The following is a 21,184-nucleotide window of genomic DNA, read 5'->3' on the forward strand; positions in this document are numbered from 1 at the left end:
TTAACTAAAACTGAGAATTAATCAAAGCTTTATTTCTTTTATTTTTAATGGATTGGCAGGCTTTAATAGAAACTGCTGTCACTACTCCCCATCTTAAAATCACACTGTTTTAATTTCAGTCTGCATGGCAAAATTAATAGGAAAAGACTGTCTGAGGTGGACAGTAATCATGCTGTATGAGACAGATCAAGCCAGATTTCAAACACACTGGAAAAGGCTATACGTACTGTACACAGCATAACAGCAGACGTTAAGCTATGTATTTCTTTGCATTTCATCTGTGTCCCTAAGCTTAAAACCCAGGTAAATTGTGTGCCAATTATTCTGAGCATAATTTTTTAGAGTGAGCTTATCTAGTTTGTCTTGCTGTCACTGGACTAATTAATTTATTAACTGCTAGATTAACTTCTGAAAGTCTTGAAAACAAGATCAAGAATTCTAAAGCAATTAAGGATTTTATCTGAGTAAATGATGCCTGACATGATACCAGCAAACTATTGAATATGAGGGAATAAAATGCTGTGCAATTATGAAAAGTCCATCATTATAAAATACCAATCAAATTTACAGAACTGTTTCTTATAAAACTACTGTAAAGCTTATAAACCTGCTATTTAAAAAATACACTATTACTGCATGCCTCAAAATATATAGTATCGCAGATTCCAAGCTTCAAACCTTGTCTGCTTTACAGGAACACCTCAGCATTTCTGAGTAGAAAATACTCAGATCATCAAGTATACAGATGTCCACAGTTCAGATGAAAATTCACAGTTCAAAACTAAGTCAAACCTGCAATGACATCATTATTTCATTAATTGCAAATATGATTTTATTTGCCATATATAAGTACTTAAAATAATGTACTTTCTGTATCTCTTCACTGTCCAGGCTAATATTAGCCTTTTTCAAGGCAGAATCCCCTTCAGAACCTACTAAATAATTTGGAATTTAAATATGTTAAAGTCCATACTAAAGTGCTTTGATGAGTACACAGTTTCTAACTGACATTTTGAGGGGTAAAGTGCTTTGCCAAATCAGAGATGTGAGGTCTCACTCTTCTCCCAGTGAAACTTTTCCTGATGACATCAGTGGGAGCTGTTGCAGACCTATTATTTGGAGTACCTTGTTTCCAAGAAACACAGATGCAGATTTTTTTACGGTTTTGTTGATCTGGGTATTATTTTTTAGACATGGTTGTACCTGCAGACATGGTCAAGGGTGGATATAAATAACCTCTGAGTTCTTTCTGTGTAAGAGGATTATGTTCACCACTGTTTTGTGCTTCCCCTGCTCCATGTCAATCATGTCCTGTTGACAAGTATGGAAGAAAGATTAGGTTATAGTTTGTCTTGCCCTCTTTGGTGTCTTAGACTTGAAAGACTATGCTGAGTACAGAACAGGGAATAACTGCTGAGAACAGTATTCCTAAAAGTAGGAAGCATGTGGCAGACAACAGGAAACAACACGCACACATGCCCATTGCACAAACCAAAGTGACAAATCTATCTGGCTGTTAACTATTGCATCTTTTTTAATATACTTTTCAGGAACTTGGAAGTGTGTACAGTGTCCTGGCTGCCATTTTAAATGTGGGTAACATTGAATTTTCTGCAGTAGTATCTGAACATATGATTGACAAGAGCAACATTTCCAATCCAGTAGCCCTTGAGAATTGTGAGTGTTTTTTCTTGATTTAAGATTGGTTTCCGTTAGTGTTTTGGTAGTGAATTTCTTTTGTTGCAGGAGAGTTATCCATGAAAACTGTATTCACATTGAAATTTTGCAAGAATAATTAAATGCTGAAGATAGATTAATTCCAAGCCCACCTGAATTCAAATGCAAAAAGAAAACATCTTCCATGTTATGCAGCTTATTTGACTAACCAGTTCACTGGTATTCAGGAAACATGACTAATACTGCAGATGCTTGAAAAGAAAATCTTTGGATTTTTTCCAAGGTTATTTGAACATTTGATGGAGAACCTCATTAACACATTGAATAGGTTTTTTTCCCAGTTTCTTTCTCAGATAGTCATTGCTTGTTCCCCACTTGTGCCTGTTGAAATATGGCTCACTAATTCTTTGGAAGGGAAACCTTACACTGTAGGCTGCCAGGATACAGAGGAGGGAAAGGGGCAAAGATTATTAAGAAAGTTACTACTCTTTCTCAGTAAGTACAAGTGGGGAGATAATGAAGTCCTCATGCTATCTTCTTGCATGTTTTCCTACCACAGATAGAAAAATATTGTGGAACTGGGAAAGAAGAACCCCGATTTTGGAGCAGAAGGAGGACAGCAGTGGCTTATATGGATGGATTATAACTGAGAGGGATAGTCACACCTCACAATTTACATACTCCTGACATGGTCACCTAGATTCCCTAGCATTTCTCTGTAGACAGTTTGGAGAAATAACCTCCTTGATAAAGCAATTTAGAAGCCTCCTTAATAAAGCAATTTAAAACCTACAGGCCTCTGCTTTGAATGACTTAATGACTGCAGTGGAAGCTAGGAAGGTTGGTGACTAGATTAAATATTGACAGTTGTTTGGCATGAACGCCCGCATTAGTCATAGTTCAAGACTTTGATTTGGCCCTTATTCATAATATGTTGCACTTCCAGCTTTGATTGCAGATATGCGTATTTTCACTTCCAAAATCTGCCTCTGAGCTGTGCCTGTGACCTTCCTTCCTAGGTGCATCCTTGCTGTGTATTCAGGCAGATGAACTGCAAGAGGCCCTCACCTCTCACTGTGTAGTGACTCGAGGAGAAACAATTATTCGTCCCAACACTGTGGAAAAAGCCACTGATGTCAGAGATGCCATGGCCAAAGCACTCTACGGGCGCCTTTTTAGCTGGATAGTCAATCGCATCAACACTTTACTCAAACCTGACAAACATTTAAGGTAAAAAAAGCTTTTCCAGAATAAAGATTTTCTGTGGGAATAATATTGTCTACACTAGAGCATTTGGTGTTCTCATCTACTTTTTGTCTGCTACCTTTTGTTCATGACATCTCCATGTTAAAAAAAAAAAAGAAGTTTTTATTCTATTCATAGTATGCAGTGAAGATACAGTGGATATGGATAGCACAAGCATCTGGCGTTTTCATGTTTGACCTTTGCTTATTTAACCTTTTGAAAATTACATACTAACTATTTTTCCTTTATACTTTTCCAGGGTCAACTTTTTACATTCATCTGTTGATTACATAGGTCAAATTTGCTCGTATTTGTGCTGGTGCCAATGCTTCTGTCATTTTTGTTATGAGCATGGTTTCATATATTTGTGAGAGTAGTTTCCAAACACAACTTCAGTTTGATATAAAATTATATCCCCTTAAATTTTTGTTTCAGCAAATAAATACAAATATTAAAGCTTTTTTCCAGTTGCAGAAATGACCATGTACCTCTCAGAATGCCTTAAGTAAAATTTCAAACTGAAGTTTTTACTAATAGTACTTCTGTAGACCTTAATTGGTAATTTAAGTTCATGCCACACCCTGGTCCTTAAAGTTGTTATTTAGATGCATAAAAGGTTTAGCTTTTCATTCTTTTGAATTTCATGTGAAAATAGGCAGTTTTAATTGTTGTGAAAAAGTAATATGAAGAAATAATATTTGATGACAGCAATCTTTAATTTCAAGATGCTTGTAAGAAAAGCCTGTTTTATTACAAGAGAAACAAAAATAACTACATCTTGTTTCTGTACTGTAGTCAGCTTTTTACAGTAGAATAATAACTAGCAAATACTAGTTTAAAAACAAATTTGTAAATCCTCTATACACTTATCAATTGAGTCGGTCATTATGTGATTCAGTGTATCTGGTCTGCAAATACAGGCATCTTTGAATTGATATGTATTTATTGTATTTTTTTAAAAAAATATTGTTATTTTAAGAGATATCTAATGTAGCAAAAATTACCCTGTTTAACTGGTGTACAGATTTGGCCCTTTATTTCCTTTTGTGAAATAATAACGAAGCTAGTTAGTGTAAAATAAGATGCAACAATAGAAAGTTTATTTAATCTTTGCAGTGGAAATGATGATGGTTTGAACATTGGAATTCTTGATATCTTTGGCTTTGAGAATTTCAAAAAAAATTCTTTTGAACAACTTTGTATCAACATTGCCAATGAACAAATTCAGTTCTACTTCAATCAACATGTCTTTGCCTGGGAACAGGTATGTGTTGAATATTTTGATAAAGCTTTAATATTTCTTAACATATAAAACCTTGTCTCAAGAAACTACGTTGCTCCTTCTCCATAATAGGTTGTAAACTGCAGATTATAACAAATGTTTTCTGAGTGTGTGTTCTGTGAAGCTGTGCTTGCTATTTGCAAGTGAAATGCTTACATAAAATGCATTGAACTTGAAATTTACAGTATCTAAGCAACATAACACAGTGATAGTTGATTTGATGCAAATGCAGTTGTTTTCTTGAGGAAAAACATGAGTGATGTAATGTATGATTTTACAATAAAAAAATGAATGAGCGGTAACATAATTTTTAAAGTGCAGTGTTCATAATAGCTTGCTAATAACCTTAATGAACACTGAAATTCCATTATTAAAACTGAAAATCTCAACATTATTTTGTTCTTATTCAGGAACTAGTTCATCTAAGCTAAATAATGATGCATTAAATCTAAACAATTTGATGTAAAACAGAGAAAAGAAATAGGGTTGTAATTATAAAAGTTTATGAAATTGAAGATAATACTGAAAAACCTCAAAAAAATCACCTCAGATTTTTAAATAATTCCATAGTAATTAGCTATCTTTAAATCTTTATTCAATATTTTTATTTGAAAAAAATAACGTATTTGGGAAAAAATATTAATCTTGCTGAAAATAGAAATATTTCAGAATTCTGTATGAGCAGAACATTCAACATTCAAATTTTAGGTGAAATAATACTTTCTGTGGTTTATTGAAATTATTGGGGTTTATGATACATAGATGAAAATCTGTCTGAATACTGATTTTAATTATTAGTAGAAAAAGTGTTTCATTAGTGTTAATCACTGCTTGTTTTAAGGAAGAGACAGATAAAAGTTTGGAATGTGTCTATGTATGCAAGTGTCTACGTGCATGTGTCAGTCTAGAGGTGTATATATCTATGTGTAAAATGATTTTTTTTTCTATGATCAATGTTTTATCCTGTTTCCAGCTATTTCAGGAAATGCTGTCTTGCAGTCTGAGACCTTGTAGTTGTTTTTATAATTTATGTGTGAGATTCTGAGTCACGGGTATTTTCTTGTCTTTAATACCATCTAAAAGTCAGAGAGAAATTAGCCAGAACTACTGTAATTGCTTAGGCATCTTCTTTCCAAAGTGCATGAATTCACACTAAAAAAAAGAGTGCTTGGCTACTGCTGTTTCTTACAGCTGGAAGATGGAAATAGTACAGGCTGCAGCACCGTTATTTATTCCTGTCAAATCCAGGCACTGACCAGGTCCCATGGACTTGTGTACATCTACTTTGCTCAAATGTTCCCTAATTGATCCTATACCACTGAGGGCGTCTTCCTTGCTTCAGACTTTCCCTTTGGTCTCAGGGACCTGGGATTATCAGTCAAGACCAAGGCAAAGAAGGCATCAAGTATCTCAGCCTTTTCTGTGTCATCCACACTCGTTCAGCAGCAGGCCCACATTTTCCCTGGTTGCCTTTTTGCTGCTGATGGATGCGCCTTGGCTTTCCTGACCCTATCCCTGTACATGCAAATATTGTTTTAATATTCCTTCTCTTTTTGAATTAGACTTTGGTCCTGTTCAGTGTGATCTGCCTCTACTTGTTTCTAGATATCCTAATACAGAACATTTTGGCCAGACCTATATTCATGCAGAGGTTTGTGGTGTCGCCATCTAGCAGCAACAGTTTGCTCTCCTGCGCGTGCCCTGCTGCAGAGAGGTCAGGGTGGTTATTTTGCTACTGAAGAGATGAGGGAAAAAATGAACTTCTGATTTTGGCAACATACAGCTTACTCATTTCTCCCTGTATGAAATTAGTATGACAATTACAGACCTTATGGCCGGCAAAGGTGACCTTTATTTACACGATCTCTAAGTATGTCAATTTTACCTGCTCCCACTCATTCTCTCATAGATTTCATTGACTCACACCCAGGAAAGCACTGGGATGTGTGTGTTTAAGTGGTGTGACCAGGATCATTTGTGAGCAACACAGAGAACAAAGGACACCAGCTGGCAAGTCTTCATCATGTCTCTTAGGTTCTTCTTGCTGAAATAGTTTTTGGACAGATCTTTTATGCCCTTTAGCAATCACCAGTTTTTATGGGACAGTTCTTTGCCTCAGAACCTTATTTACTTCAGCCTCCATAATCTTTAGGCAAGGTTATTATCTGGTTTTCCTTGTTTGGAACATGTACACCTTTATGCCTACAGTCAGTTTCCTTGGTGGTCTCGTAGGAAAAGGAAAGGCGTATGTGATGTGCTGTTAACCTTGCGGCCATCCGCCTGTTGTCAGATTTGGAGGGTGTTCCGTTCTGCTCGCAGTCTTTATGTGAGTGAAGGCCTTCTGATCTTGATGTAAGCAACACTTCCCTCGATTTCATCGCTGTGAACAAACGTTCTTCATTCAAATCACAGGCCATTCTTCTAAGACTCTTCTGGTACTTACACACTCATTTCCATTCATATTCCATTTACAGCAATCCTAATATTCCTAATACAAGTGTCCCCATTCTGTCTGTAATGCCAATTGAGGTAGATGTCTACTTTAATTTACATGACACCACTACACCAGTTTATATCAAACTTCGTTATATTATCTTGTAGCAGTCTCCAAAGGTAGTAGTACAGCAGTGAAGAATGAACAATATAGATTAAGTTTGTGCAAGCGTGGGTGTAAATTCCCTTCCTTTCAGAGCCAGGAAATGACAAATGTATTGTTCTGCCTTACAGCCCAATGGCACGGGATGATTTGCAGTATGATTCATAGTCATTATAGGACATCAATGTTCACTTATGTATAATGGGATGGTTCCAGTTTTACATCACAAGAAAGCAGCCTTCGAGAAGGCAGGTGGCTTCAGAATCTTTTCTGTTCACTGTAAGGACTCACCTGTGTTAGCACCAGTAATGTACTTTAATTGTAAGTACAAGCCTTCCCTGCAGACAAATAAGAGAAAACTATTTGCAGGGAAATATAAGGTATAATTACTAAATTTTCTATTCATGGGGAAAAAAGGAAATACTTTCAAAATCATGTGACTGAAATTATTCTTGTTAATGATACAAAGTATCACTTAGGTAAAAGCCAAACAGTAGGATGGCTGCTGGCCTTTGCTGTGTGTCTGCCTGACTTTAATACTAGAAGGCAGGAGTTATGTTTAGAAGGCGGCTGATGCCAGCAGTCACAGAGACCTTCGCGCTGACTTCCATTAGCCCAAGCTGACTGCCACACTGATGGAGCTGTCCTGATGCTGGGCTCCCAGGCTAGTATCTCTCCACACCCCTGTGCAATGTGAGACAGATGTGTGGGATCGTTCTGTGCCATCTCAGGAATCTCTGACATGACACTGCATTGCACCCTGTAGTTCTACCCAAGGAATACTGCAGTTTAATTTCTTTCACACCTCCCTCAAGAGAGGTAAAACTTACAGGTACATTATTTCTTCATTTCTTTCCTTGTTTTGCCCTGTTCAATTCCATGACACATGCAATTAGATGAAATTTGATGTATCTAGTGGGAAGTCAAGGCCTAAATCACTTGATTATAGTCTTGTTCTCGATTAACCAATGTCAACCTAACAAGCAGCGATTATGGATCCAGGGGAGGTGAATCATTTTCTGGCAACTTGAGCAGTGAAGCCAAATAGTAAATGAATTCGCAAGGCTGAATTGGGCTTTTGGTGTTTCAGGTGATGTGTTTTTAGCATTATCAGTGGTTTCTTTTCTGAGAAGTGTTGATAGTTTTGCCTTCCTGGGAAGCGTGGCCTGCAAAAATACGGCCTCAGAAGTGGTAGGAAAGAACAGTGGTACTGTCACTGCCCAAGGCTCATGGTGTCCGCTAGAGCAGAGTGTCTGCATGCCGATGTGGAGAAGACAAGTCAAAACTGAGGGAACTTATTCTTTATTGTTGACTTAATGCTTGAATTTAAGAATGAAGGCTTTTAGCCCTGAATGCAATATCCTTTCCCCAATTTAACAGAAAGGCTGAAGTGGAGGAGTATAGTTTAAGGTAAAAGTAGTTTAGATTCCCAATAGTCACTAGGGACAAATAGATACATCTCTGTCTCCACGGATGGGGGAGGAAATACAGGCTCTCAACTGCGCCACTTCTTTTATGTGTCTACAGTTAAGTGGAATGAATGCCAGCACAAGCCTTTTTTAGGTTGATATTAAGCAAAGCATAACTTTTTCACCTTCAGTGCTGTCCTTCAAGGTGTCTCCCTTACATGTAAGGTACCGATGTAAGTTAATTCTGTCAGCTCCGTGATCTGCAGGTAACACTGTCTAGTAAGGCAGCCTTCCCATTTCTTTCTTGCTTGTGATTATTTCATAAAAAGTAAAAGCAGTAACGTCAAATACCTAAAACATTTTGGAAAGGGGCAAGTTTACTGTCAGTTGGAAGGATGCTACTTTTTGCACTAAATGTATTTTACATTCATATGACGATTTAATTTTCTAGTTTAAACTGGAAAAGGTTCATCCTGAATAAGTTGCTGGTGTTCCCGTTTATATCAAAATATCATGATACCATGTTCTCAGTACAGTGTCATTACTTTTTTTTTTAATTAAACATGGAGACGATTTCCTAATGTATTTAATCATTCTTTTGTTATTAAGTAAAAACAGGTTGCACAAGCTAATATTACCTAGTTTTGATAACAGAAAAGATACCATGTAATATGAAGTTGAGATAGGAGCCCAAGTGTTAGTGTAACTAACTCAGTCATTCCTTTTGACATCCCATCCACAGGAATACTTTCTAGTGGATTATGTTTTAGAATTTCAATGAGCAGCTGCTGTTTTAAGAAGCTTTCTTGTCATAAAACATTATGGGGGATTACAGAATCCTGTAGCTGATTCAACCTATTAATTCAAATAGGATCCATTTCATTACAGTTTTATGATGTGCATCATTAGGCTTTTATCCTTGCTGCTTGTATCCTAATAATATGGTTGAAGACCAGCATTGCATAAGAAAATGTGATGTGATATCTTATTTCTGAGCCATCTGTCACACTGGTGCCTGGAAGACTTGCTTATCAGCCATCCTCCAGGAGCCCATGGGAAGTGATGGAGTGAAGTCCTTCCATATTCTGCTGGGCAGACGGCAGCATTACCGAAACCGTCAGTGCTGACACTCATTCAGTTGTTAAGGTGCACACACAAAAGACTGAACAGTCACAAAAGCTGCAGGCATGGAGGTCAGGCCCCGGGCACTGGCCAGGCAGGGAGGAGAGCAGACATTTCTGTTACAGTGTAGTAGTACAGCTATTACAGACCTCCTTTCAGTTCCCAGGAGAACTCTTTTTCCAGCTCTCTAAACCAGCCTCTCTCACAACATTTGAAGTTGGAAAAAGTTAATCATTATAGATAGGCTGTTTGTGAGAGCTTGTTTGAGGATGTCTGAGTGTCACAGAAACACTCTTCTCTGATAGATTCATCCTAAGCAATCTCTTCCCTTTTGCCCCTAAATAAGTGTACTCTTGGTAATCCTAAGCAGTAACAGCTGGTTTCACGAACATAACATCTGTGTGTCAGTACAGCAGCGGCCCTTGGTTAAGGTGCCCCTACTCCAGTGCTCTGTTTAGGAGATAACACAGACTCATTCCCTTCTGCCACTGGCTCCTACAGGTATGTAATTAACTTCTTTCCTATATCAGTGATACATTTATTATTCTCCTATATTCTGCTACTACTCAGGTCATTGATTAAAATAAAAAGCAAAACTCCACCTGCCCACTGCTCCAGGGGAGACATGAATGAAGTTAATGTTATGAGCTGAGGAGCCTTCATGGGGCTGTAGCAGAGATTCTTACTTACACCATTATACAGGATATAAACTGAGCCATAACCTATCCTTAGAGTTAAAAGTGTCTTGCAAAATTAGATCAGTCTGGATACTGGAAGGGTTTAGGTATATATTCTGTGTTCTCTTTCAAATGAATCAGCAGATTTATTTATTTTGGTGTGTATTTCCAGGATGGTGTTATTGATTTTATTCATTTCGTTGTTTATCTCTGACTTAAGAGATTAAGAGGTATGAAGTCAAATAATGTGCTTTTCTGGTGTATATGGCAGTTAACTCCTTTTCAAACTGCTCAATATATTGCCTTCTTCATTCATTCAGACTCAAGTAAATGACACATAAGGAGAGGTCTTTCAGGGTTAGAGGTCTTTGAACTCATTAATATTAGCTGTCATTCATGTTTATGACATTCTTCTCACAATGAATTCAGGATAGCACAACTATGTTGTTAACACCATGCATTAACGTAACACTTCTATAGAGTCCTATCTTTTGGAAGAGGCATAATTTTTAAAGTAGATCAAATGGCCTAATTATGTGTTTCATAGTATAGCCTACAGAGGACTGAAGGCAGCCTTGGTGTATGTGGGAGCACTGTGCAGTGGATAACTGCTACTGCATTATGTAATGCAGGTGACAGTAGCGGAGGGGTGGCGATCCCCAGAGCATTCTTCTCTTGGTAAATGTAAATCTGTCCTCTGCCTTGATGAAGGATTAAAGAAAGTAATTCTTGTATTCTTCAGATATAATTTATATTATTTTCAATATAAAAACTTGGCATCACACTGTGCGCACAGCATTTGTTACCAGGTTTTCCTAAGTCTGGTAGAAATCCAAAGATACTTGCATTTTTCAGGAGAAAAAACAAACAAACAAATAAACCACAGAAGACCCACTAGTTTTTCTATTGTTTCTTAATCTTGCTGAATACCTTTCCCTAGTTCCTTAAAAGGAGTGAAAATGTTGTAGAGGCCAACCTGAGACAATTTATTTCATTTTTAGTAAGTATGTACACCATTCTTTAATTATTATAAACTCTGTGCACCATTCTTCTCCATATAAGAACTTTTCCAGGTGTCTGAGGAGAGGGATCACACAAGTGAGGCTTCTGTAACCTGTAGTCACTTTTGTAAATCTTGGCCGCTGTACATCATATAGATCTGAGCAACAAATTGGGAAAGTAAAGGTAGCTCTAAAAGATGAAGAGATCATTTTTTACGTTGGAGACCAGGGAAGTAAATATACACTGAGATCTCCATCTGCAAACATTCAGTCTTCTTCAACTGTTTCTTTAATTCTTGTGTATTCCCGGAAAGCATCTTGCTTTACCAACCGTACCATAGGAAGCACTTACATATCCAAAGAGAAATTAAAATCTATAGCCTGACAGTGTGATAAATCCCTACCGACATTTGTTCCTGCAAAACCTTGATGTCTTTAGCCCTGGAGCACACTTTTTCAATGTAGTTTTCATTTGCTACAATTAAGTCTGTGAATTATTTTCTGAAGTGTTTCTGTCTACGTAGACAAAACTTGCCTTCTGATGCTTGTTGCAGAATGAATACCTATATGAAGGTGTTGATGCAAGAGTTATAGAATACGAGGACAACAGGCCCCTCTTAGATATGTTCCTGCAGAAACCAATGGGTTTATTGTCCTTGCTGGATGAGGAAAGTCGATTCCCACAAGCAACAGATCAGACACTTGTAGGTAAGTATATGGCTTATTTTATTATGGTTTTATGGTATGTGCAAAGTGTCAGATGAGAGTTTTAACCAGCAGCAAACAAAACCTGATAACATCCAGTAACAATGCCCATGCTATAGCAATTATATGAGCTTGTTGTCCTCATACTTTTTAGTCTACAACACAGAGGCCCTCAATCAGTTGGTGTTCCCTCACAATTCCCCAAGGAATCCTTAGGAAGGATTACTACATTGTTTAATATATGAAGATCCAAAGCTTAGAAAGGCAAACAATTTTCTGAGGTCACACAGAAAAAAATTGGTACAAGTAAGTGACTGATCCAAGAGCTCCCATATTCTCTATCTAGTTCCTTTTATTACAAGACCATTATAGTATGTTTTTCCTTAAAAACATCAGAGTTCGTTTTGTGCCTCGGTGTTGTCTGAGAAGTCAGGCAATATCCTTAGAGGAATGCAGCTTCAGAAGACAATATTGTGCAGTAACTCCAGTAAGATATGTGTTTCCTTTCAGAAAAATTTGAAGATAATTTGAAGTCAAAATATTTTTGGAGGCCCAAAAGAGTAGATCTAACCTTTGGGATTTACCATTATGCAGGAAAGGTAAGCGCCCTAATGATTTTAGTTGGGGATTGTGAAATGGTAGGGCTGGAAGGAAGCAGAAGAGGTCATCTGGGTTGGTTCTCAATGTTCATGTATTCAGGCCTGACATGGAAATGTTGGCAGTGCCTTACAGATCAAAAGTAAATTGAAAAGTTATTTTCCCTCAAAAAAAAAAGCATTAGCAGGAGTGTATTTTTTGTAAATGTCACCAGGTAAATGAACTGACTGTATTATAGAAGAAATGAAATGTAGCCATTATGTAATGCAGCTCTGCTCTTCCTCTTCGTTCTTCAAAGTCCTGTGCCGTGCTTGTTTCCACTGCTTTGTGGATCTACCTCCATTCTTTCTACTACCCCCTACATCCCATCAGCCATACTTAGTTCTGTACTTTGTCATCAGTCAGATAGATAGTGCAGGCCCTGCTTTCTGACTCATTTGATGAGCAGTGTCTTGCCCTCCTGTACAAGGTGACTTGCTGCACGTGTCTTTCAAACTCAGGAGTTGCTGACGCACTGCAGCAAGATGCCACTGGTCACCTAAACTTTGCCTTACGAAAGCAGGACTTCCCACCTCCTTTTGAGCTCCTTCAAAGGGTATGGAGTAGGCATTGCTGTCTCACATAGGAAACTATATTGGGTCTGTGCAGTGCTGGAGCAGCTGGCATGGAAGGAGGCAACATACTGCCCATCAGCTGATGGAAGATAACTTGCCCCATGCAAGACAGCCAGCTACAAAAGGCCTGCAGTAACTCATCTGAACTACACTTCACCAGCATAGCGTATCACTGCTGAGGAGCAGAGAGCCAGCTCTTCCTGTACCATTCCTGATATCAGCCACTGAAGACAGAGGTTCCACCAGTGCCCCATCAGCCCTTTCCAGTGTTCAACAAGCTTTTTCATTAGGAAGTTTCTCCTACTGTCTAACATATCTCCATTGCTGTGATGCAAGTTCATTACTCCTGGTTCTTTTTACTGTGGAACTGGAGAAAATTATATTTCCTCTTCCTTTACAAGCCTTTTTTGTAATTTATGACTGTTACTGGGTTGTTTTGTGAAGGTTTTTTCTAAATCAAATATGCCAGTATCTTTTACCCTTCTTCACAGGCCAGGGTTTAGGGGTTTTTGTGGGATTTTTTTTTTTACAGCATCAGTGAGATAGAGCCTTGGAGCTACATTTCGAGTTAGGTACACCATTCCTGGAATTTTTAGAGAGATTTGATTTGTCAATATGCAGTTTGTGATTTTGCAGACGACTTCTACAATTAATTCAGAGATCTCCAGAAAGAATGGTAAGTCCTGGATCCAGTACAGCATTATATGAAAGGGACAGAAAGATTGTAGTCATATGGATAATCCTGCATAATGTGGTTGAAATCAAGTGCATTGTTAATTGGGCATTTACATGTACTGGCATAAAGGAGGACTGCAATACACTTGTCCTAGTGATAAATCCACACTAGCTAAAACTAATATTAACACAACTGCATTAGGGAAAATAAATGCTTCAAGCTACTTTGGAATGATGGATTTGCTTTCAGTGATCTGCATCATAATGGTTCTCAGTATTGAAAAGTTAGAACTTTCAGTGATCAAAAGACTGTCAGCAAGAGCGAGCCTGATGGCTGAAAAACTATTTGTGTATCTTGATATATCAGAAGCCACATGCCAGAGTGCTTAAATCTACAATTACTTTTCAAAAGCTCAGAAGATGCATAAATGCACTTTTTAAACAGGTTCTATATAACGCAAGTGGATTCCTAGCCAAAAACAGAGATACTCTGCCAGCTGATATTGTGCTGCTACTGCGATCATCTGAAAACAATCTGACACGACAGTTGGTAACCCATCCTCTTACAAAAACAGGTATTGTTATTGTGGTAATCTTATTCTTCTCTAGCCTTCATGATGACCACTGCTAGGTTTCATATGACCACTTGTTGATGACGTTATACACTTTGTGGCTTAACTTTCCAACCCTAGAATCTATACAGAATGGAGCCCCAACCATCTCAAGCTGCAGGGGAGGGATTGGTCTGGTCAAGTGCCAAGGAATTGGTAGAGGCTTCTTTCAGGGTCCTCTCTTCAGGGTAGGGGAGCAAGACAGGGAGTGGAGTGCATCCCTTGAGTTGAGGACTGAACAGAAAGGATCAGGTAAGTCACCAGCCTTTTTTGGACAGGGCATATATAAATTGCCTGTTTTGTCTCAGTGCAATTTTTCTTTGAAGTAGTAGAGAACCAAGGTTGGGGCTCCTAACATCTGCTGCAAAGAGTGAGGAGACACTCCTCTGTTTCCCCAGTCTTTTAGTCCTTTACGATAGGTGACTGATGGGGTCCTAGTAGTGAGCACTTCCTCGGGGAGTTCATAAGTCGGGGTGGAGGACTATGACTGGCTCTACAGAAATTACTCCTGAGTTGCACCTTAGTTGAACCAGGTCCTTGCACAGTGTCCTACCTGACATTTTAGGATGATGGGTAAGTCTTAACAACCGGTTTGCTATTGTGTTGTATTACTCCCTGTGTGATGGCATTGATGCCATACAATCAGTACTTTACATTGCTTTCTTGTACAACTACATGGGAGATATAATTGTAGTAAAACAGCAAAGCTAAATTGGAAGAGCCTAATGGAAATTTCTCTAAAATGTTATCATAGCTTACAGAAACTAAGGTTTTGGTAAGGTTTCTATTCTTCCCAAAGGGAGCTTTGCTGGTGGAATGCAAGATTTGGTTTTGAAGGTCTGTTTTCCAGTGTTCCTAGGAAAACACTGAGTTCAGTGTCCTTGCCTGAGCTTTTTGACTTGTTGATATCTGCTAAGATAGTAAACTATAATTTCTGTAGAGCCAAACTTAGGGCCCAGATGGTCCCAAGAACAGATCCCAAGTCTTACGTAATGTTTTGCAAGATAATTTTGAAGGTTGTTTTAGTCTCTTTGTTAAATGTTATGAAACTGTGTGTAGCCTTTCAAAACTGACCCAAACCATCCAGCTATACTCAATTAAAAGTTAGATTTCTGATCTAAGTTACTAATCTAGAAACAGTGGGAATGTAGAGGTTTACCCAGAGTCCAACCCATCTTGCCTGTCTCAGGTGTTTCTCATAGGATGGGATGAATCTCCTCTGAAGGTGGCACTCTCACTGAATACAGCGGGGATCTTGTAGACACCCCGCTTTCAGATAGCTAAAGTTAGATGTGAGTAATCCTGTCTCTTTCCTTCCCACCCTGTAATACTCAGATAAGCCCAAGAGAGGTTTAGTACTTGATATCATCACAAAATACATGACGCATTAACTTAGCATGCCAAATATTTGCAGCTGTTTATCCAACTCTTATCCACCTCTTACCGGTAGTAGCTGAGCACAGAGAGATTACAGGCTCTCCCAGTGAAGAGTGAGATTTCAGAGGTGTTATTAGCAAAAGCAATGGCAGCATGCAGCAGTGGGTGGTGTTTATCAACATAGAGTGACATGGTGGAAAGCTCAGCAGAACTTTCATTATTCCTTTAGAAGACTCATGTCTGTGTAAACCACTGCAATGCACCTAGCCCTTCAAGTCATCATAATAAAGGTATTACTTGAATAAGAACTCCAAGGTTAGAGTCTTAAGACTATAACTGTGCTAGTAAAACAAACAGGGCCAGTGAACAGTAGCTGAAACACTCCCACGGGATTGCTCATTCTGATTAATTGTTAGCACGCCTCCCTGGGACAAGTTTGGACCATGTCAGCTAGCAGTCTCCCAGAAATACCCAGGCACACTTGAAGAGAAAGCACAGGCCAACGATAGTTTCCAACAAGCTCTATGGAAAGATACAACCTTATTTTTACCAGGAAGTTAAAAGAGCAGTGAAGTATAGAGTGTAGCTGTGTGGATTGGAGTCATGCAATGTCACTTGCCCTTAGGGCCAGAGAAGGGTACGAGTGTTATTTTATTTTTTAACTAATATATATGTAGCCTTAGAACTAGAATAGTACAATAACATCCTTAGGGTAAAACCACATGGAAGCTCTCAGATGTATCTTCTTACCTTCTGCAGCAGTCTGTTTATTTTTTGGCTCTAGTAGATGACGTAAGTGCTGAAGGAGGAAAATTCAGCCCATGTTCCATCTTCATCTTCTTCAGAGCTTGTTCCAACCCAAGGGTGAAAGGGGAAACGAGGACATACTCCGAAAAAGTCAACAACCTTTAGAAAGAACCATGTGGTTGCACTGGGGGCATGAATAAGGTGGTTCAGCATAGTTTTTAGTTTAGATGAGATGTAAGCATCTTGGTAGGTTGCTTTCTTTCATTTTCCCATAGGTAACCTGGCACACACTAAAAGCAAAACTACAATCAGTTACCAGATGTGGACCCCCCAGAAATCAATCAGTCATACAAAGGTAAGAAAACTGATTTCATGGTTCTGCACTGAACCTTAAACTAAAAAGGCAATACTGTTATTGGTACTAAAAGTAAGCAAGTAACCCCTTCCTTGGTTTTTCTCCCTCTCCTATTTTCTTTTCTGTTTAGCTGGATATCTTTGTGTTGTGCAATTCATATTCCTTCCGTGAGGTAAAACCTAACATTTCCCTTCTTTCTGGCTATAGTTTTATAACAACTGTAGGGGGAAGAAAATGTTTCCTAACTGCATTGTAGCAAAAAAAGAAGTTAAAATATTGGTGTGGAGTATAGTCAAGTTCCTTAGAGAACTACCAAAATAACAGTGGTGATGAAATAACAGACAGGACCTCAGACACTGTCAGGTTATTTGTGGCAGTTATTTAGATGCTGCATTGTCAAATTGTGTCCTCTGTGTGTGAACGTTTGTGTATTGTGTAGCAAAGTAATGTAATGTACTGGTGTAACTGATTTGTGCTAGTGATCATGCTGTAACCTTTTCTATTTAGAATACTTTTTTTTTCTTTTTAATTAATTATGATCTCTGAGGGTTGCTTTATTGTGGCATTGGAAAGTGTGCTACAGGCTCAACAGAGATAAAGAGTGTCATTTCCTTTCTTCATCTTTATAGAATGAAGCAGGAGATACTGGACATCACCCGAGAGAGACAACCAGCATGAAAACACAAACAGTCGCTTCTTATTTTAGAGTAAGATATCAGATCTTTTAATACATTTTTCTAGAGTAGAATGAATGTTTATTCTTTCACCTTTTGAAATATGCCTGTTGAGTTAGAGTCAACAGTGATCCATTTAGAGTTTGTGGACTGTATTTATGGTGTAGCAGAGGAGATTGTGATGTTCATCTTCAATTGTACCTCATTACACAGCTACATTTCTGTCATGGTGATACATGATGACCAACATTGATTTTTCACTTGCCTATTCTTCCACCAAGGGAGACAAAGGGAGCCTGGACATTAGTGATACAGCATTTCTTTTAAGAGTTTAAGAAGCAAGAGGGGAAAGTTAATTTGAAGCAGGAGCTCCCGAGAAAGATCTTGATGGTCACTGCTCAGAGGCTGTCCTGAGTCCATCCTTGTGGCTCCTTCAGCAGTGCTCTTGACCTCCCCAAGCACTGGGTGTGCTGCTGGTCTTGCAATAGAAAATAGCTGTGGAGAGTATTCTGTCCTCCAAAGTGGTGCACAGGGTTGGTTGACCTGGGCTCAGCTCTGAATTTCCAGCTCTTAGTCATCTCTCCCAGAAGAAACATAAAGATGGCTGAGGTGATGTTCGTGACCTGTAAGAGTTTATTTACATCTATGACAGAGAACAGTAAGAAGAAAGTGTAGTAAAAACAATTGCACAGCTTTGTGGACTGTGAAGCATAATTTCAGCCTAGGTATCATGGTGGTCCAAAGCTGCATGGTGTTTTAAAGTTCTAGCTGGAAAACTTTATTGAATCTCTTTCAAACCTAGTGTCTGTGCTACATTACCAACACATCTAGCATCAGAGGCTGCAAATGAATTAATTATATTTACACTTCTCTCTTATTATTTTCTGTAGTGGAAATCCCTGCTCAGATCATGCTAGCTAATGCTCTTAAAGGAAGATTCAGCTTCAGCCCCAGTGGTTTACTCATACACGGAATTCTATGGGTGATTGCGAAAAGCATCTGCCACCTCAGACTGAGTGGAAAAAAAATTTATCCATTAGTGTGTCCTACTTGTTTGTGTTCTGTTGGCACACTAGTGATGAAGCTAATTAAGCACTTTGCTGCATGGTGCAGCGTCTGTCCAGAATGGAATTGCACATTTTAATAGGAAACATATGGCTCTTGATGTCCTACACTAGTTTCATGCATCCAGCTTACTGCTGAACTGCATTACCTCCTGGATGCCTCTTTCTGTTGCATCAGGTTGAATCTTGAGGAATGAGCCCCTTCATTTGTGTTTTAATAAGATCCTCCCGTGAAGCAATTTTACAAAACACCAGTCAAGGTTGTTTACAGCCAGATGAGGTGACTCAGCGTGGGGAGCTACAAACTGCATCCCCTCTGCTAGCCTGGTACCTTGGTGAGGTGGAGACATGCAACTTTGGAATTGTGATTTTGTGTACTTGTAGTTTTGCCGTCCTCAAAATTTCCTCTTGGCAGGGCAGCTGTAGTATCACCATCAGCCTATACAATGAATGGCACATGCTAGGTCAGAGCAGTCTAAACAGCCCCTCTTCTGGGGTGGCCTTAGTTACCTCCAGTCTAATGAAGGGATGACAATATTTACTGGCTTGCTGTGCACTTCCACTTCCCATCTGTACATGGATGATTTACTTTCTGGGTGAATAAGGATTTCAAGTAGGTGACAAAAGGAAAAAGAAGTGGGTTGTAATTACCTAACAACGCTCCAGGAGAAGCTAACAAGTGTAAGGCAAATTTCTGTTGTATGTGAGATATTATGGCAGTTTGTGAGAATGTTCTGGGTAAAATTTAGTACATCCATTTGGAATCAGTGTTTCTCTCAAGTAGTATATGCTAGTAACTTAAAGATCTTATCAAAGCTAGAATTGTACCCTTAAAGTACCAGCTTACTGAAACGTAAATGGGTTTGGACATGATTCTGATCATGTGGAATAAAATTTTAGCTACACATGGGCCTATATACAAGTTTTATGAATATCCCGGTGGCAGACATCTTGTTACTTTCTTGCAGTATTCTCTGATGGATTTGTTATCCAAAATGGTCGTCGGCCAGCCTCATTTTGTCAGGTGCATCAAGCCAAACAACGACCGCCAGGCAAACAAGTTTGATAAAGAAAAAGTGTTGGTTCAGCTGCGTTACACAGGAATTCTGGAGACAGCAAGAATTCGAAGACAGGGTTATTCACACCGTATACTGTTTGCTAACTTCATAAAACGGTAACATTAATGTGCAGAAGCCTTTTTCTCTCCTATCATTACTGCCGTGTTTGCTAAGCATCAGCAGTGTCTTTGGCATAGTCTTTAAAGAAAAAATGCAAAGCCATTTGCTGTGACAAAGAAGATTACAGACTGGATGACAGTAGTTCAGGCACAGGATTAGTGACCTGTTTTGGATTGGTGGGGGGAGATGATGCACCTCATCTCCCAGGTGCGGAATGATGCATCTCATCAACAGGGTGACTGTTGCAGGCTCCCTGCGTGTTTTGGTAAAAATTGTCTTGCTTATAATCTGCAAGTTTTCCTCAAAGATTTGAGGTTTAGAAATGTAATGCTTCAAATTAAAGCCAAGAATTTGGAGCAATAGCATCCAAGGAGCACAACAGTTTCTCTAGCTCCTGACATTCAGCATTGTGAAGCATCTGCTTCTGCAAGGTGGATGATAATGTGGTATGGCTAATCTAGGGCTGAGAAGTTCATTAAGTGCATATTTTTGTTTAAAATGTAATTTCTAAATATTAGTCACTTGTTAAGAAGAAGAGTAATGAACTTACTATGATTTTTTAATTCCTTCATTTCTTCTTCCTCCGCCCCAAAAAATTAATCCTTAGCACTTAATCTGTGCTTCTCTCTTACAAATAAAGAACCTGAGTATTTGCCTCAATCAGAACTGAGATCTGTGAAATGGGTATCAAAACTGGGAAGAAGCAAGCAGCACCCATTCAAACAGCAGCACTTAAAAGTAACAGTGCACTAGAAACAGAGAGCTAGCAGCAGACTGTTGCAGGTGAACAAGCAGAGAGAGGGAGGACAAAGTGATGTTTTTAAAGCACTGTTTCTGGAAAGAATCCTGGGACTCTTACTGATTTGGAAGAGCTCATCATGGGAAAGGGTAGTTATCACTGCACCAAGATGTGCTGTGGCTTTTGGTCACTGCTTTTTATAATATTTTACCATTCAGGTAAAAGAGCAAAAAGCAGTGAACATAATGGGGTAGCTCTCCAGAGAGAGTGCCCCTGACTGCAGTGAGGCTGTGCAGATCTCTGGCACTGAGAATATGGCCCTCAAACTAAAAGGGATTTTTATTAAGCATCTATCTCCTTGTCATTTTTTTTTTCTTTTTAATAGTTGAGAGTTACAGGCAGACCTGGGATAACGGCAAAATTACTTTATTAGAATAAACATAAGCCAATTCATTGTGTAGTAAAAAGAAGTAAAAAAAAAAAAAAAGAAGCTGTAGAAATTGGTGATAAGGCAGGAATCAACATTGTCTCTTTTTTATTATTCCATGAGGAAATTGTTACTGTTATTTAAAGCTGGTACAACCCAAGCTTTGTGTATAAAGGCTGACTAACAAGAAAAAAGCAGAATGTACTGTCTGGAAGCACACATAATTCATGTAATTTTCCTGAATTAAAAAACCACAAGATAGGTATGGTTCACTTTGTTACAGAGCATTTTGGAAAGTCCTGGAACACACAAGAACTTTCCTACCCAGCAGCTGAGCTGGTAATTACCAGGGTAATCTTTATGCGTGAACATCCTGACCTCTTTTCCTAGTCAAAATTAATTCTGAGTAATG

General features: G+C 38.6%; 1 protein-coding gene across 6 annotated transcripts in view; it reads left to right on the forward strand.

The window, feature by feature from the left end:
- The window catches only part of MYO3A (myosin IIIA), a 126,860-nt gene that overhangs the window by 76,711 nt on the left and 28,965 nt on the right, over positions 1 to 21,184 (forward strand). For 3 of the 6 annotated variants that reach the window (XM_027781755.2, XM_027781756.2, XM_055806054.1), the window contains exons 17-27: positions 1,551 to 1,677; positions 2,697 to 2,907; positions 4,039 to 4,186; positions 11,564 to 11,717; positions 12,225 to 12,313; positions 14,046 to 14,175; positions 14,293 to 14,463; positions 16,611 to 16,690; positions 16,821 to 16,862; positions 17,320 to 17,397; positions 19,397 to 19,602. In XM_027781755.2, the coding sequence (XP_027637556.2) occupies positions 1,551 to 1,677; positions 2,697 to 2,907; positions 4,039 to 4,186; positions 11,564 to 11,717; positions 12,225 to 12,313; positions 14,046 to 14,175; positions 14,293 to 14,463; positions 16,611 to 16,690; positions 16,821 to 16,862; positions 17,320 to 17,397; positions 19,397 to 19,602 (1,436 nt within the window). The remainder of the gene's footprint in view (positions 1 to 1,550; positions 1,678 to 2,696; positions 2,908 to 4,038; positions 4,187 to 11,563; positions 11,718 to 12,224; positions 12,314 to 14,045; positions 14,176 to 14,292; positions 14,464 to 16,610; positions 16,691 to 16,820; positions 16,863 to 17,319; positions 17,398 to 19,396; positions 19,603 to 21,184) is intronic. The other 3 variants (XM_055806055.1, XM_055806056.1, XM_055806057.1) reach the window with 3 other exon arrangements.

Source organism: Falco peregrinus, chromosome 5 (genome assembly GCF_023634155.1).
Source record: "Falco peregrinus isolate bFalPer1 chromosome 5, bFalPer1.pri, whole genome shotgun sequence".
Lineage (NCBI taxonomy): Eukaryota > Metazoa > Chordata > Aves > Falconiformes > Falconidae > Falco > Falco peregrinus.